The 18,192-nt window shown below is 34.8% G+C and overlaps 1 protein-coding gene across 5 annotated transcripts; it reads right to left on the bottom strand.

The window, feature by feature from the left end:
• Positions 1 to 1,240: 1,240 nt before the first annotated feature.
• On the bottom strand, positions 1,241 to 12,321 carry LOC105337292 (uncharacterized). Of its 5 annotated transcripts, none has more exons than XM_011441967.4 (3): positions 6,934 to 7,199; positions 6,432 to 6,514; positions 1,241 to 3,648 (listed from the first exon to the last, which is right to left on the bottom strand). In XM_011441967.4, exon 3 carries the CDS (start codon positions 3,587 to 3,589, stop codon positions 1,646 to 1,648), a length of 1,944 nt encoding a protein of 647 aa, XP_011440269.3. In that variant the 5' UTR covers positions 3,590 to 3,648; positions 6,432 to 6,514; positions 6,934 to 7,199; the 3' UTR covers positions 1,241 to 1,645. The 5 variants fall into 5 exon arrangements, with proteins under 5 accessions (XP_011440269.3, XP_065929100.1, XP_034317634.2 ...); XM_066073028.1 differs by lacking the exon at positions 6,934 to 7,199 and adding an exon at positions 4,521 to 4,616 and having other exon boundaries at positions 6,432 to 6,872; XM_034461743.2 differs by lacking the exons at positions 6,432 to 6,514; positions 6,934 to 7,199 and adding an exon at positions 11,999 to 12,321.
• Positions 12,322 to 18,192: the final 5,871 nt, after the last annotated feature.

The following is an 18,192-nucleotide window of genomic DNA, read 5'->3' as shown; positions in this document are numbered from 1 at the left end:
GTAAACATAAACTTAGCGAACAAAAGAAATTTTTTATCTTGGTATAATTCTAATTTATCAATTAAGAATTTGAATTATTCTCCTTTGGGAATAAACCCCGTTTCAACAATGGCCCCACTTGATTTCAGACTTGTGACGATTGATTCTCTGACGTCATCGGACAAAGTTTTGCCTTGCTTGTAATCTCTCCCGGGGTCTTCTCATATTTGCTGATTATATACTTATTGATGAAATAAAATGTTATTCAATCGCTTTGCTGGTACCAAATCAATTGGTTTTCGATCTCTTTAATATAGCAAGTTAGAAACGCTAAGTGGATGAAAATACAATTCCTATAACAAAAGTATCAAATCCTACGCTTTCTCAGACGTCTGTATCAATTTGTCCCCGCCCATTTCAAATGTTTTGACTGAAACAGGTGAAATGTACGTAAGCTGTATGTTTCCAATCTTACCAGTTAATGTTTCGCGCTCTAATTTACTTAAAAACCCTGGGGAAAAACACAGCATGCTATTAACTCATAAACTGGTCATTTTAAAAATAAGTAAGGCATATGTCGTCATGCTACATACCAGTAATTCTTAGGGAAATGAAAATTTAAAAATCCTAAATCCGGCTATTAAATGTAAGCTACACCAAAAATTCCGTATTAGATTGATTTCTAACAATGCTTAATCATGGGACGACTAATTGTAACTTTCTCATTCTCATGAATAATAATTCATGCCTTATTCCTATTGGCCCAGTCAAAACTCTGTGATGGAAAATCTCACAAATCACAGCATAGCTTATGCATGCATCTACATGTGTTACCAAAAGCGTGCTTTGATAACAAAATTATTTTTTCTTTTATATAATTTCGTACACTAACGCCAATTTTCGTGGATTGTCCCAGGCACCAAAGAGCATTGTTATGGGGATTAACCTGTGCCACTGATGAATTCATACTTTGTATTGTAATTTGTTCAAGATGTGTTTTTGTTTGTAAAGAGGGCGGACGGGCAGGAACTCCACGAAAATAAGAAACCGCGAATCATATTGATTCCCTAATGAAGACATAGAATATCGACCCGCTTTACAGATACCATAACTATACATTTACATACATGATTGTATTAAAGACACATTTTCAAAAAAATATATGAAGATTTTATCACAATAGTTTAAATACATTTTAGTATAAATACAAGGGTATATGCCAACTTACATGAGCTAGTATATGAGATCAAATATAAACACAAAAAATTGCATTGTTTATTGTTCTCTGCATTGATTGAAACCAAATGAAAACAAACTTGCATTGCTTGTGCATCCAACTCATGACATCACTCATGCATATTTATAAACATTTATCGAACATAATTCTAATAAAGTAAAGAAAACCCCCCACAAAACTGCATCAACATGTCATTTAGAAACAAAAATAAAAAATTGCATAATCATACACGACCCCCCCCCCCACCCCCGACAACAGCACCAACAACCTTGTATTGACATTATGGTAACAAAGCACCTTTCGATGAATTATTATTATAATGCACCAATCTCTCTCTCTCTCTCTCTCTCTCTCTCTCTCTCTCTCTCTCTCTCTCTCTCTCTCTCTCTTATTTTTGTTCTGTATGCAGTAAACAAACTTGATTTGACCTTATTCATTTTGCCGAGAACAAAAACAAAAGGGCTTCAATAATCTCTCTGATATACAAGCTGATTGGTTTTTGTACCTATTAGTTCTCGCAATGACGTCATTTAAAATAGTCATCTGACCAACCTTGTCCAGCTCCACAGTCGATTCAAACTGCGCATGTCCCGGAATTGTTGTCATGGTTACAATGAACCTTTTTTTAAGCCTACTTCCGATATCGGATTGATGAATAAGATTGCGTATAGTGAATCTAGACTGTGTTTGGACTAGATTAGGGTCAACAACGGAAGCACTGTTGACTTTGTGCAGTTTTAATTCCGCGCAGCGCGATCGAAGATGACGCAGCCTCTTGTTTAATCTCGCAGTGACGTGGGTTGCAATCTTCTGAACTTCGCCGTCCTCCGGAGACACCGTGTCCGACGAATAACAAGGACAGAAGTGTTCCGGAATTTCAGCATCTTTACAGGATCTCGATTTAGGAATCTCATCGAATAAGCTTATTCCTCGAAGATGAACATTTGACAATTCATTTCTTTTCGGTGAAAAATTTGCATGTAGAATATCCGTTAACATTTCGTGAATGTCATAAACCGTGATAAGACGTTTAGAATTCCGTAGTAAATTCCTATGTAAATGAGGGTATCTTGTTTTGATGCCAGGAGGGATTGAGAGAGCAAACAGAGGCATACGGGCCTCGAACCGGCCGACAAACGTATTTTGAAGTTCATTCATTAGATACCCGTGATCGCTAAGAAAGATAAAGACCGAATTGTTAAGTCTTCCCGTTTTGTGCAACCAGCGAACAAACTGATAAATGTCCTCGTCTCCTAGCTCAAGATTATTCAGATAATCATGACACAGTTCATTGTTCCAACTGAGCGCAAATTTTAACTTCTCTCCATAACGTTCAATAAATTGTTTATAGTAATCAATGATAATTTTAAACTTTGGCTTGTTACCGAAACATAAACCCCCGTGACTGTTGATTCGAATGCCCTTGTCGGCTAGAAACATGTGAGCTTGGTCTAATTTATTCTTATAAAACGACACTTTGTCAAAAGACAAAAACAAGGGTCTGATGTAATGGTCCACGGGTTGTTCCGAAAAGCCTTTAAGGTTAGAGTTAAATGTGGAAATTTCCGGCCAATCCTCGCCATGGAAAGTCGCGTAGCCAAGGTTTGAAAAGTTTTTCCAAAGAAATGGAAAGTCGTCCAAAAAACCATCTGTTTTGGGTAACTCTCTAATAGCCTTCCCGGTCAGAAGTGGGGCTATATTAGGAAAAGTGTTCCCTCCAATTTTTGTATACCCCTCAAACACATAGGCACCGATTTCACTCTTTAGATACTCCATTGTTTTCTGCAATTTTCTCTCAGCATGTAATCGCGAAACAGCGTCAATTCCGTAAATGAAAACGTTAAAATGGTCACCTTCAGCTTCCTTTAGTTTCCCACTTTCTAAAACTTTCTTGTTATTAATACTATGATGCATATTGTTGTATATTTCTTTACCATCAGCAGTTTCACACACAACGTGAAAAAAATCGGACGGAACTAAAACCCCGGATGTGAACGTCACTCTTGGTCCTAACGAAACCTCCATATCCCCCTTTTTGCGAATCACAGTTTGATACGTACACGTTAAATTACTGGTTTCTGCGTAATGTAACATGGCAGTTTTATTTTTCTGCAACAATCCCTGAGAATCGACGTAGACGAGCGAGGGCCAATCCGCGCATTTGATCGGCGGGACGCTCCATATAAACTTCATGGCAGCGGTGTCGAATGGATTAAGTCCTTCCGGTAAAGTACACGCGAGATGAGATTTGGTGTTGTGGAACGTGATTTCGACGTTATCGTTGTAATATTTCATAACAATGTAGCATGATAATCCAATGGAAAAACACAGTAGATAAAAGAGACGTTTGATTTTCGGTGTGTAGAATGCCATCGAGTTTTTTCCCTTTTTTCTTCTTTTCCTTCTTCAATTCTCACAAGGTTATTCTGTAACTAAAATATAGTGAGGAATTGTTACACGATTTGACATCTTTAAAGTTTGTGATGTTAATCTAGTGTTCTTTAAATTTTCTTTCAATAAAATTTTAGCAAGGTCGTGTGCACGTGTCAATTGTATTGTGATATATATTATTTACACATCACCGACTTTTGCGCCAAAAATACAGTACTGTAAGTCTTGTGTTTTAAAGGAATTGACATATTTGAGTGAAAATCAAACACAATACAATGATTTGTATGTGTTAGTACATAGACCAACTCCCCCCCCCCCCTCCCCATCTCCCCCCGATCCGCGCGTGACGGGAGACCCATGCAGGTACATGCATGACATAAGTGAAAAAAAATAAAAATAAAAAATTTAATCACAGGTGTTACTTCTTAACCTCATGAATTATGTAAAACAGAGAGAGAGAGAGAGAGAGAGAGAGAGAGAGAGGGAGAGAGAGAGAGAGAGAGAGAATACAACAATTGACATTATCATGGAGTACATGTCTTTAAGAAATAAACTAGTAATTTTAATTGTTTAAAGAATATAGAATAGTTCCCTGTGCTTGTTTTTTTTTTTGTTTACTCTCACAACATCTTTGCGTGATGTCCTGCTTTTACAATCTTATCCTTACGCATATAACTATTTTTTGAAAGATCCGGAACTATACAGGGATATGGTGAGAAGTAGCTTCTACATGTGTCTGTGGTTCTTTCTGAACAAGTGAAAGTCAACCAAAACGATCAAGGAAAGGAAGAGTGTAAAAAAAGGAAAAAATTATACAAAAAAGGGCAATAAAAAATAGAAAAACCGGTACTAAACTCTACCGTAAGATATTTATGCAACACATTTTCTTAAATTATTCCATAGTTTTAAATACCTCAGGGTTCAAATTATGTTCATTCAATAGTATGAAATAAGCCAAAGATTTCTTTCTTGAAATGCCCTCACTAGCTTGTCAGATTTCAATACATGGCTACAAATAAAACAACTATGAGAATTTTGCATTGCAATAGGCATGAAAGTACCCGGATGGTAACGTTGAACAATTATGTGAAGTATTCCGAGCGACTTCAGAATGAGAAAAGATGTCAACATTTCCCATCATAAACGTCCAAAGGAAATCTGTTTTCTTTCCTGTGAACTTTTACAAGTGAAAAATGAATATGTGTTTTTCAATTGCAATTCTTTCAGGGGTGCATTTTTTTTTTAAATTAAAAGTAGATATCTCTTGGGACAGACTATAGTTCAGTGGGAAGGGTTGGGGGTTAAAATTTTATTCCTTTTTCTTCAGATATAGAAATTAATATTCATAATCGTTTTCAATGATTTTAGCAAATATCTGACGAGAATGACATCGACGTGAATTTGAATGACGCCCTCTGGCGATCCCTAGGTGTGAAGAGAAGATAATTCTGCGAGCGTGAATGCGTCCGCTTTGGTGACTCTATGTGTGTGTGAAAAGTCAAATGATAGTTTTGTAATTACAAAAAAGCAATATATATATATATATATATATATATATATATATATATATATATATATATATATATATATATATATATATATATATATATATATATACTTGTGTGGATTAAATTTACTCATTTTTGGATTTTTTATATACATGTATATATATATATATATATATATTGCCCTAGATATTTGACTGATTTATACTTTGCGTGCAAACGTATCGACACAGTGTCAACTATTTCTTAACAATTTGGTAATATTGATCACTGTTCAAACAAACGTGCTTTTATTCTTATTTTCGTTTTCTTGCATAAAAAAGAACCAAAGAACAAAGTTAGACCAGCGCGGTGTGCAAAGACCAGACTGGAATTCATAAGTGTAGTGAAATATCGAATTGATGTGTACCTTTGCGCAATAACAATGGTTTATTGGTTTCTGAATTTGCCTTTCAAACTGTGTTCCTGGTAAAGCAAATATACGTTATCTTTAGACGTTAGGTTTCTGTTGTTACTGTGGGGTTAGAAACATGCTGAGGTGTACCAAAGAAAGCAGTCCCAAAGCACTGCGTGGCGTGTTTAGCATAAAACTACTGCTAGCAAATAACTACAGTAGTCGCCACCAAAAACAGCAGTTAGGGGGAAAATGATCTTATAAATTAAAAAAAAAAACCCCAAAACCCACAGATTTTATCAAGGACATGCTATACTTTGTAATTTTGAATTTCCGCATTCGTTAATGATTTTATCGTTTTTTATGTTTTGGTGTTTAACGAGTAAAGTGTTGCGGAAGAATTTTTTATTTCTCAAAGTGGTGAAAATCATAATGATATACAATTAGTATAGGATTTGCAATTGCGTGTACATGTGTTGCCATGAGTCGGGGATTGACACGCGTATTGTTTTACATGTGCCGAGATCGAATGGCTTAGAGTGATTATATATAGCAACACCATCCGCATGGCTAATATTTGTCAAAATGTAAACATTATAAGAGTTACAATTCAGTATGTGCTGTTATGAAGATCTTTAGGTCACAGCACACATATAGTCAACGATAGTCTGTATTGTATTTAATCTTATCTTCAGGTTAAAGTGGAACATATAAGATAAAGGCCAGCTAAACCTCTGCCTAAATTAAAAGTCTACACATTTCTTGTACAGTTTTTCTATATACATTTACATGGTAATCTATCGTCATATGCGTGCGTCTGTGGAGAGAGAGAGAGAGAGAGAGAGAGAGAGAGAGAGAGAGAGAGAGAGAGAGAGAGAGAGGCGGCGGCAGCGGAAACGAATGAAATAAACTAATGAGGACTTACATCTTAAGGTTCCATACAGGAAAAGAAACATTCAAACTGTACCGCTGACGACGGGCGCAATTTAAGTTGGTTGGATTTGCTGGCTTTTACATGAAATATATAATTAATAGGGCCAAGTACTCCAAGTTCAACTCACGTGACCCTTATTTTGGACTTTGGATGTAGTGGTTGGCCAACACCGTTCATTAAAAAAATAGAAATAAATATTTCGAACCAAAAAGAATTGCATAAAAGTTGATCTTTTCTTAAGCATACCGCTTCACTACGCGTGTAGCTAGGGATGTGCAGCTGCATGTATACACACATACATTACACGGTGTGCACGTGTATGCATTTTCACCAAGAAACCGGTACAATGATAGCGGTAGTGCCGACACCTTAATATTACAAAGCTTGCAACTTGAAAGATATAAAAGTAGAAAAAATAAAGTAAATCGAATATAATATGTAACTTTAATTAAAATAAAGAGAAAACGAGAATAAAAGGCAAATCTGAACTTACATCGCATTTTCTCTAGACATTTGTATCATGCGGGGATGCCATTCCAAACGTAATTAAAAACCAATGTAAAAGAAGGACGTACTGTACATAACTTTTCCCCTTAGAAACTATGGTTCAAATCATTGTCCTTTCCACCTGTTGCTAGTGAAAAAAACTTGTCACCATGTATCGATTATCTTTATCGAATTTCCTCGACTAAACAAACGTCTGGCGATAACGCTACTACACATGTATACGGGATCTTTCCTTGTTTGTCAATCGAGCGACTCCAAAACATTTTTTTGTCGTTAGGTCAAGTGGGGTCATTAAGATACCGTTATAGATCATATTTTATTTCCCTTCTTTGCGCACGCGCGCTCTTATGCTTTATATTGTACATCAAAGGTAATCAAAATAAGGCAATAATTCATATTACTTTTCTCTTTTTTTTCCAGTGCGCGTTAGTGTTCATCAAGAGTAAAGAAAATAAGGTAATAGTTCATATTTAATTTTTTTTTTGCTCACGCACGCACGCTCGTTTGCTTTACATTCCCCTGAATTTTGAAAAATCAGCTATGATATTACACGTCCGTATATATACGGGTTTTTTCACAATGGCAATGTGACCCTAGCTGTTAAAACCAACTTTAAGCTTAAGGCTGGGAACTTTATGAAATTACGCTATCATATTTGAATATGTAAATTATGAAACTTATATTGCAGTTTTATACCCGCCAGGTACTCAAGAAAATAAAACCCAACAATTTTGCCCTTTATGGGGATAAGACAGTTTAGTTTACAACACGGCAGTTACTCCAAACTTCCAAAAAAAGAAAGGATTCTTTTACCAATAAATAGACATTTAAAAACACATTTCACAAACTCAAAAGTGTTCTTCAATAAATTTATTCCATGTCTTGTTGACTAATTTGCACTAATGGCAGTTTGGTGCGTTGAAGCCTTCAAGGGCTTTGGGGCAGAGAATGATGAAAGGTTTATTTTGAATATTTAGTATGTTCCTTTAAAGGGGATGTGCGGCCATCTTTTAAATGTAAACATTTCTTGAACTGGCTTGTTTCTGTCCAAAGTTTACTAAAACTGTTGTCAAAAGATACAAAAGCAATAAATAAGAAGTTCAACGTGTTGTGTTGTATGTAAATTACGCATACAAGGGCAGAACAATGCATTTTTAAATCACTTTGAACTGCGCAGGTACAGACTTATTTTTTTTATATTTAGAAATCTGAAAAAATATGAAAGGAGGACATTAGTGTCTACTTTACAACCATTTGTTGAGAAAAACGTCAAAGCTTGCTTATTTAAGCTGTAACTTTGTCTCGAAAGAGGGTACCCTATTCTTAAATTAAGTCTCAAAAACCATCAATTTGCATCTAACAGTGGAATACTTCACAATACTTAAAGCAATATGAGCTGCATTTTTCATGTTGATTTTTTTTTTTACTAAAATGTTCTTTTCTACTAAAATGACAAAAATATCATTGTTTTTAAAACTTCTGTTAGCCATATTTTTCAAGAAAAGGCCGTTAAGAAGCCATATTTGGAGCAAAATTGAATTATTGTCGTCCTGAACAAAATTGATTTGCTATTTATTTCTTAGAAGAGAAATATTTCCTTTGACAAAAATTAATGAATTTTTCAAATCTTATTTATCATAAAAGTTTAAGTTATATGCAGAATTATCATTCTAGCATGGTTTTGCAGCAAAATAAAATTCTAAAAAATACAGCTCATATTGCTTTAACTAACCCATGCATATTTTTAATCTAAATATTCCTACTTTGTTCTCACCACCACCCCGTCTTATCCCTTCATTTCTCACTTCTCTTTTTTTCACTACTGTAACTTATACACATTGTCCTACCATTGAGAATAATTGATAAATGTAAAATTTACTGACGTATTACCCGTCAATGTTGGAGGGGGTAGTAACAAGTTAAAAAGATTGGGGGGGGGGCGGTCATGGGTGATGATTTATCAAAGCTGGGGGTGGGGGGAGTAACAAGCCAACAAGAGTGGGGGAGGGGTTTCCGAGTGTTGATTCGTCTACGTTGGGGGGGGGGGGGGGTAGTAAAAAGCTAACAACGGGGGGGGGGGTCCAAGTGATGTTTCCTCAGTGTTGGGGTGGGGTAATAACAAGCCAACAAGAATGGGGGAGGGGTTCAAAGTGATGATTCGTCAACGTTGGGGGGGGGGGGGGGTTAGTAACAAGCTAACAAGTGGGGGGGGGGGGGGGTCCGAGTGATGATTCGTCAACGTTGGAGTGGGGGGGGGGGGGGGGAAATGTAGATACCAAGAGGAGGAGGTTCTAAATGATGATTCGTCAACATTTGGGAAGGTTGGGGTTAGTAACAAGATAACAATGAGGGTCAAAATGATGATTCTTCAAAGTGGGGGGGGGGGGGGTTGTAACAAGTTAACAAGGGGAGGAGTCCGGGTGATGAATCGTCAACGTCGGTTGGAGGGGGTAGTAACAAGTTAACAAGGGGGGGGGGCGAGAGTAATGATTTGTCAAAGTTTGTAGGGGGGATGTTAGTAACAAGCCAATGTGCACACTAAAAAAATCCACTACATCCTTAAAAATCCTTAAATTTTATTATCTATTATTATGTTAATTTTGTAATGTTTGACATAAGTTTTCACATGCACCCCCCCCCAAAAAAAAAAAATAGGGGGGGGGGAGGGGCAGGGGGGGCTACATCTGATGATTAATTTGTTAACCACCTACTCCCTTATAAGTTCTTTAATCTTCAATCTTCACAAATTATATCAATGAATTATACTTTTGATTGCGCATGTTTTGGGACAGTCTAGTTAAATACAGCGTATTTCTACCTTTAAAGAAATGTTTATCGATATCATTTAATTACGAAATTTAATATAATAAACACAATCCAGATAAAAATATTTAGATATTTAAAGAAAAAAATACTTTGGAGGGAGTTTTCCGTTGTAGGGGTATTTTCCGTTGTGCTTTTATGATAAAATGAAACTTTTTAGGAGTACGTTTTAAAAAATAGCATAAAAAGAAAAAGAAAAAATTGCACGCCGTTGAAATTTTACACACAGAACTATGCTTTTCTCGTGGTTATTTTTCATTTGATTTTTAAATGAATCCGCTGTACAAATCTTTAGAATCTATTAGCTGTTTTCTTTTTTGTTCTGTATTGTTTTTTTGTAATGTACAGGTTACATTTTGTACATTCACAAGCAGGAGACCATGCATTTATCAATTCATAAATAAAAGTGTGGACTTTATCATACGTATATCCTTGAGGGATCAAACTGCAACTTAGTTTTACTTGAATAGAAACCTCATAGTTATATTATTCTTTTCATTATTAATGTGTTTTCCCCATAGTTTTCAAAGAATTATATGCGCCCCTCTCACTTCCCATTGTATCTTAGCTTTTATCATTGGATTGATTATTTCTTAAAGTTTGTCGATGGTTTAGAAAATGCCTATTATATTTTTCATTTTCTTTTTTTACTGCAAATTCTATTCCATCCTTTCAAGGGATAGGCGGCTCCGAATGAGCTTTGGAAAGACCTGACAGCGCCATTTAAAAAGTATATGAATGCATAAAACCAGCTGTATCTAGTCTCGATTTTTCACACGTTATACATTTCTAAAAAAAAAATACAGATACCTCCCTGTTAAACTTGATAGAACGAAAGTCAACAAAATTATTTAAAAAAACAAACCTCAAACAATGTTTTGTCCAGTGAATGTTATATGAAGAACTCTGATGCTTGAATTGGGCCGAGGAATTGTGTTTGAAACAGCTATAAAAATCGTTTAATTGCTTGGATATAATAGATACTGTGTGTTTTTGAACAGCAGCACCAAAGACATATTTTCAATGACAACAGTTTGATTTGAAAATAATAAAAGAAGATATTCATCAACCACCCCCCTTCCTCCCCCCAAAGAAAAATAATTATATATTAAATAAAGGAATTTACAGAAGATCAAATGCTTTGCTTATAAAAAGATGATTCTCCGGAAAAAGGGATAACATACGGGATTTGTGATTTTTCAATATAAATTTTCCAGTACGTGGTTAGCATATCTGTTTGTAGAACTTTGAATAAGTCTTGCATGGCGTGTCTTTGGCTTGTTTTAACAAAAATATATTTTGTTTCTGTATGATTAATTAAAATTGCTAATTAAAAAAAACAACCTTATAACGCACTAATGTTTGTAATAGCACCCACCTAAAAAAATCAAAATAGACAAGAAAAAAAAGAGCATGCATAGTTTACAGGTAATTTGTACTTATATTAAGTGTACTTTTCTGAAATGCACTGTGCGCCGCCTATACATATTTAACTGACGATCCTGTTGATTCTTTCATATAAACAAGGTTAAAATAGAATACAAAACACGAGGATAAAAGTACAAATTACGAGTGCAAACAGTCTCCTTAATTTAATTCATTTTAACAAATATTTTTCTCAAACTCTAAATGATATTTTTAATATAATAGTATATACCAATTTTTTTTTTTTTTTTTACATTCAGTTATCGTCATTGACCAACTCAAAAACGAAGGTTGTGCTTTCCTAATATAAACCCTACAATATATGCATTGTTATGATTCTGCACAAATAATATCAGTTGGACAGGTGCTTGTGTAAATTTATAGGGGGTCTGTGTGCATCCAGCCATGCGTGTCAAGCCCGACTGCCTCTGGCAAGAGAGAAAAAAAAATAATGCCAGAAACAAGCTTAAAATGGAACGAGTTGCCACGTGTGAAACACAATAATAAATACTATCAAACAGGTACAGTCTGTTTTGGTTTTTTGTTTTTGTTTTTGGTATATTGGGACTTTAAAAAAAACCTGTCGTACATATATATATATAATTATATATTTTCACTTTTGTAACCTGCTGTAGTGTGCACGGAATGTGGTGCTCTGTATAATTATACCTGGTTGTGATTAAATAACAAAACAGATTGTTTAACTCTAAAGCAGCACCTACAATTCTATATAGTGATAGAATGAATAATATTCGGTATAAAAAATACTATTATCATTGAAAAATAAATAAATTCATTCTTACCTTTAGGATATTGTTCGGTTTAAACCTGTCATTCGCTGCATTCGTTCATCATATATGCTAGTGTATATAGGTCTCTGTATGGCAATGCGTGGATGCACCTCTAGTGGGGAAAAAGGCGGTGCTTACCAATTGTTGTCAATGTCTCTCTCTCTCTCTCTCTCTCTCTCTCTCTCTCTCTCTCTCTCTCTCTCTCTCTCTCTCTCTCTCTCTCTCTCTCTCTCTCTCTCTCTCTCTCTCTCGTAGTTTAACAGAATCACATTTTGTTTTTATAAATCCATAAAATCTGTCTCTTAAGAGGGCTGGATGGTCCTGGCCATTTTGGGACTATATTGATCTCCTTAAAAAAGATCTCTGCATGTAAAAATTGAGTGCGTTTTACTTTTAAAAATGTTATTTATCTGTTCAAAATTCAAAAGTAACGTCAGGCGGTTTAGTACGGTTTTGACAATAGTGTATTATGACGTATCCTGTGACGGGCAGACCAGGTTATACAAATTTAACTGAATTTTTCTATCCAATCCAATGCCGCGATACAACCAGAACTAAATTATAGGAAAATAAATTGTAAAGCTGTTTTTCTCGACTAAATACTAATTCATAGCTTAAAAAGTAATATATAAGAAACTTAAAAAAAAAGATCTTATAGCTAAGAGAGAGAGAGAGAGAGAGAGAGAGAGAGAGAGAGAGAGAGAGAGAGAGAGAGAGAGAGAGACAGACAGACTGTCCTGCTCTTTCATCTTTCATTTAGCAAACAACATCTGGCGGCGAACATGCGCATGGACGCAACCACTGACATCCCCCCCCCCCAAAAAAAGAACTCAACTTCTAACACAATTGCACCTTCTCGGGCCATTCCGGCAGAGCTCGGAAAAACACCTCGAATGTATCAACATTACCGGATGTAAGAATTTTTATACAAAATGGAGTCTCTCCCCATTGAAATAAGTATCGGCTAGACAGTCTTGTATGTTGCTTCTGTAGTATATTTTAGGGTATAATCGACTTTAATGAAGTGTAACTCACTTCTCAACAGATCGTAAAATGTGTTGAATTTATATCAAGTTTTATATATAAAAAAAAAAGGTGGGAGGTTGACATGGACGTCTAGGTAATACATTCGAGGTGTTTTACCGAGCTCTGCCGGAAAGACCCGAGAAATTGCGATTGCTTCTTCAATAGAAATCTGGCGTTTTTCTGCCGACTCAGACCTGAAACTTTCAGTCACTCTTGAACCAAAATTATATGCGACACCGGCCAGACGTAGATCTGCAGTGCCCTCTTTTGCCACACCTGTCTTCATGGTCTATAGCTTGAATCCCTACACAATCGACAGTTTTGGCAAGCTTCATGTTTGGAAGGTACCTAGCCTTTTGAGCGCCTAAGATTTGTTTGAGGCATCAACAAAGCTTTACTGTTGCATATTTAAACTGCGGCAACCGATCTGCAAGGACCTTTGTGGACTTGACGGCAGCGCAGGGCAGACTTTAGTTTGTGTGACAAACAATGGGATTTTGTAGCCAGCACCTTACTTATTTTGTTGAAAATGATGCATACAAAATTAGCCCAGATTTCCTCTGAAATGTTTTACTGTCTCAAAACAGGGACCCAATTATAATACATTGTAGATCCGCCCATCTAAACTCTCTAGAACAATACTAGCAGATCAAATACAATTAATTTTATCGTCGAAAGCAAACTATTTATCTACGAGATGTTAATTTCAAATAAAATCAGTTTTTAAGGCCTCTATGTTACATAAAGAAATGCATAGTTTACATTGTATGTCCAAAATCAGGAAATATTGATATAGAACCATTTTAACAAGAACATGGACTTTTGGTAGTTGTGTCAAACAGCATTGTGACGTAGGCCTGTCTATTTCATTGCTGGCATTTCCGCTATCATGGCTCTTTGAAATCAACAAGGTGTATCTGCTAAGACTGCGCAATCGGTGTGAATTTCGTTTGAAGACGCATCATTTTTAACTTGTAATGACGCAAGAAATGGATAGTTACACCCTACTGAAATCCAAGGCCATGGCAAAATGGTTCTAAAAGCGGAAGAAAGCCGAGATGTAACTCTCATACAAGTATATTTACATTATCCAGTGTCTTTGCCTGTGATAACACTACGTATCGATTTTGTACTATATAACTCATAATACAAACGACGCCAAATCGAGGCGCCAGCGGGGTTTGTTTATTTATATTTAAATATTTAATCGTACGATGGCCTAAGATTATATAAATATAAGTAATAAGGAATCATTCTTTGAATATTATGAGGTGATAATTTCGGTCGGGGCGTGATCAAATCTATCATAAAGCCCTTCGGGCTTTATTGGATTTGATCACGCCCCGACCAAAATTATCACCTCATAATACTCAAAGAATGATTCCTTATTCCTTATTTAACTAGAACCTGCAGACAATGTTATTTTGAGTGAAAATGCTGTATGAAATATATATCTTCAATTTTTTTTAACCTCACTTCCGGAACGCATTGGCACCGAAACTTTTGCACTGATATTTTCTGGGGTCAGCAAGTTAAGATTTCAATTTTGCGTAATTTTTTACATCGAAAGACATCGCTTTTTAATTTAAAACCAAATAACAAATGAATGTGAAAACAAAGTTATAATGCATACATATGAAGTATAAGTTTGATCATCTTTCATAAATCGGTGGCCAACACTCACAGACACCATGCACACCGTGGCGTTTAATAATCGCTCATAACTTTCTGAAATCAGCACATATCTTCATAAAATCTTTTTTTTGTCACATAACATAATGATTTAATCAAATTACAAAACTTATTTTTGCGATGACAATTAATAGTCCCGGTAGAAAAACATTGTGCGGGAGAAGGGGGTGGGGGTTATGTCGATGAGACGGAGGGCTTTCCCTGGGCGGGGTCAATGAGTTATTTTGCCGATGTCGACCGCGACAGTGGCTGATTTTTAAATGAAATGAAAATCAACTGGTACGATGTGTGACCGTCCCCCTTTTGTAATAATGCGAAGTCAGTGGCAACGCACTTTGAACAAATTACGCACTTTGAATTTTTTTTTTTCCAAGTGCGTAATTTTTTAAAGTGCCTTGTAACAGGGGTCATTTTATTTTTTGATGCATGTTAAAATTATTTCCAGAGGGTATGAAAAGGCCGGGCGTGATTTTCAATTGCACATTCATTTTCTGGTAAAGTTTCACTTGATTTCATTGTTAAAATGTGCTATCATTATATAAGTGAACATGAACACTTTGACGTATACAAACTCTCTTGCCTTGTTGTATGGCCCTGTGGTTTTTCTACAATGCCATTGATACAGGAGACATTTTAGTTATTAACAGTCACCGAAATAAAATCTAACTGGTAGCTTTAGGTAATTTCTGATGTAATATAATGTAATGTAAAAAGCACGTGTAAATCATCTTTCAAGACGAAAATTTGCAACACTTAACGGTCTCAAAATAGGGATTGCATGTTTCAAATTTGAATAAAGTTTAACAGTATGATTGTCATAATACCGTAATTAAAACAATGAAAATTTGACGGTAGGCTTAAGATTAATTTAAGTTTAAGTATATTTCACGGAGCGAAAATTGATCAAAATCCTAAACGACATCATTATATTTGACTTTTGACCTTGAAATTTGATCGGCATAAATTCTGAACATTGCTGATGGTTGTGATCAAATTTCAGGTCAAAAGAGAACACAAGTAACACATTTTAAAAGATATAAGGCAAAATTGAACAAAAATTATATGAACACAGGCACGTAGCATCATTTGAAATTAATAACATTCCAAATGCCTAAAATTGAATAAGGGGTTTCTATTTTGAAAGAGCAGATTTTATTGGAACAGAAATTTAAAAACAACCCCAACAATTATATCACAGTTTATTCAATACTTGTACTTGATTAATATTTATTTTCTTAAGCCATTGAAATACAATGGTACATGAGGTACACAATTGTGTACAAAATTTGCGTTAAAGGTCTAATAAATTATATGTACAATGTAATTATATTGTAATACAACATAGTAATACATGACTGTGTCAATAAGCATAGGTAAGAAAAAATGTAATACATGTAATACAATTATAAAAAGTGTATAAAAATACAAAAAAGTGGACGATCATGTAGAATACAGAATTTGATTGGCATTTAGTACGTGAATAATAATGATAAATACTAATATGAGTTAGGCTGGATGTTTGAAATAATTTTTTTTCAGATAAAAAAAGATAACTCTTGCAGATTGAAGCAGTAATGTATGTTCAACAAAGTGCTTAACCACAGGGGCATCGTATCTGCTCTACACTCTATGACATACGTGTGTATTCTTTATATATATCATAGAGTGTAGAGCGGATACGATGCCCCTGTGGTTAAGCACTTTGTTGTACATACATTACTGCTTCAATCTGCAAGAGTTATCTTTCTGATGCCCCTGTGACTAAACTGGACAAAAAAGCACCGCTTCATTATGTTTTGTAATAAGAATTTGCAATGTATATAACTATATATTATTTTCATATGCATTAGATATTTTCAATTTTACGCTGCGATAGTAATTTTGCTTTTTTAAATTTTCTTTTTATCATGATTGGACATATTCTCAAATTAAAAAAAAAATATCTAGCAGCGCTTCATCCAACTTTGCTTCATTTGAATCTAATGATAAAAAATATTGGATGAAAATCGTTATAAAGAATTTTTTTTTTAGTTTTAGAAAATACGAGTATATGGTAAATTAAAAACAGAGAGCCATTACATCTGATATACCCATCATATCTAAATATACAGACAGAACCTAATGGACGACTAAACATTCACACACAAAGTGGCCAAAATACAAAAGATCATTTTATCTGTATGAGCATTATTTATCGAGCGCGGCAACGGCCAATCAGTCTTTATATAAATACAGTTAAAAGCGGGAATCCTGAACATTTTCCCAGGGGGTTCCGATGAATAATTTTGGGAGGGGGGAGGTCCGATGCCTTTTTCGGTAATTTTTCTACGTAGAATTTTTAGCCCCCCTCCAACTCCCGATAAAAAGTTACTTAATGTATTTCGATGTAAAAAAAATCAAATTGAATTCTTCTTGTAAAAGTGGTTTAAATATTCAATGGAACTGCATAAATTAATCCGAGTCTGACTCTTCAAAATCGTTACTTTGGGTTTGATCTTAATTGTTATTTAAGAATAATTGCGTATTTGAATATCATTCGGTTAAGCTCGTGGAACAAACTTATCCGTATATATGTGTATTTTCATCTACCTTTTGCCTCATCGCTCATTCATACCTTTTGTACGACTTAGGATTTTAACGATGTCGACTGGTACATATATTTATGAAAAAAGAATATTTTTCAAAACGAAATACACCAACTTTATTGATTGATGCGTTACTTTGTTTTGAAAGCCCCCGTCAAGCAGAAGATGTTTAAAACGTCATGTGAACAGACTCCGTTATGCTAAAAAAAAATTAAACACATATTCCGACATTTATCTTTTTATCAAAAATCAAGTATTCGAAATACCGTCAACTAAAAATAAGTAATAAAAAATACCAACCAGTTAGTCTCGGCGGGTATTCGTTCATCATGCGTAAGCGTATAAAAAAATTACAATATTCAAGAAATTGTATGGCTCTTATTGACCATATCAAATTAATTTTTGTTTCAAGTAGGCAGTTGTTCACAACAGCAAGAATTCCCCTCTTAGATAAAGCAAGTAGTCGGTCACATTTTTCAGTTTAATCATTTTAGTTATGATTCATTTAATTGTCAAATAAAATTTGGTATGAAGTTTCAACATACAACTCTTCATTGCTTTATAAATACAAAACGTTGCATGGAAAAAATTAAAAGATTTACAGCGCATTCTTTTAATTTTGTTTTTATCTGTGACGGCTTTATTAAAAAAAATGTTAAAAGTTGCGAAGGCAAAAGTGCAAAGGTACGAAGGCGAAGCAGCAAAGTGCGGTTTATAGTTTTAAATACTCTGAATTTTGAAACTTTAATGTAATTCATTTATATCTGTTGTAAAACGTTTTAAATACACTAGTAAATCCTAACGCACAAATTCGTCTTGAAAAAACCCACACTTAAGTCGCTAATAAACATAACAATCTACTACAAGACTCCAGCCAATAATAACTATCTTTGGAAAGTGGTT

Source organism: Magallana gigas, chromosome 10 (genome assembly GCF_963853765.1).
Source record: "Magallana gigas chromosome 10, xbMagGiga1.1, whole genome shotgun sequence".
Classification (NCBI taxonomy): domain Eukaryota; kingdom Metazoa; phylum Mollusca; class Bivalvia; order Ostreida; family Ostreidae; genus Magallana; species Magallana gigas.
Note: the sequence above shows the minus strand (reverse complement) of the source record. Positions and strands in the feature narration are given on the sequence as shown.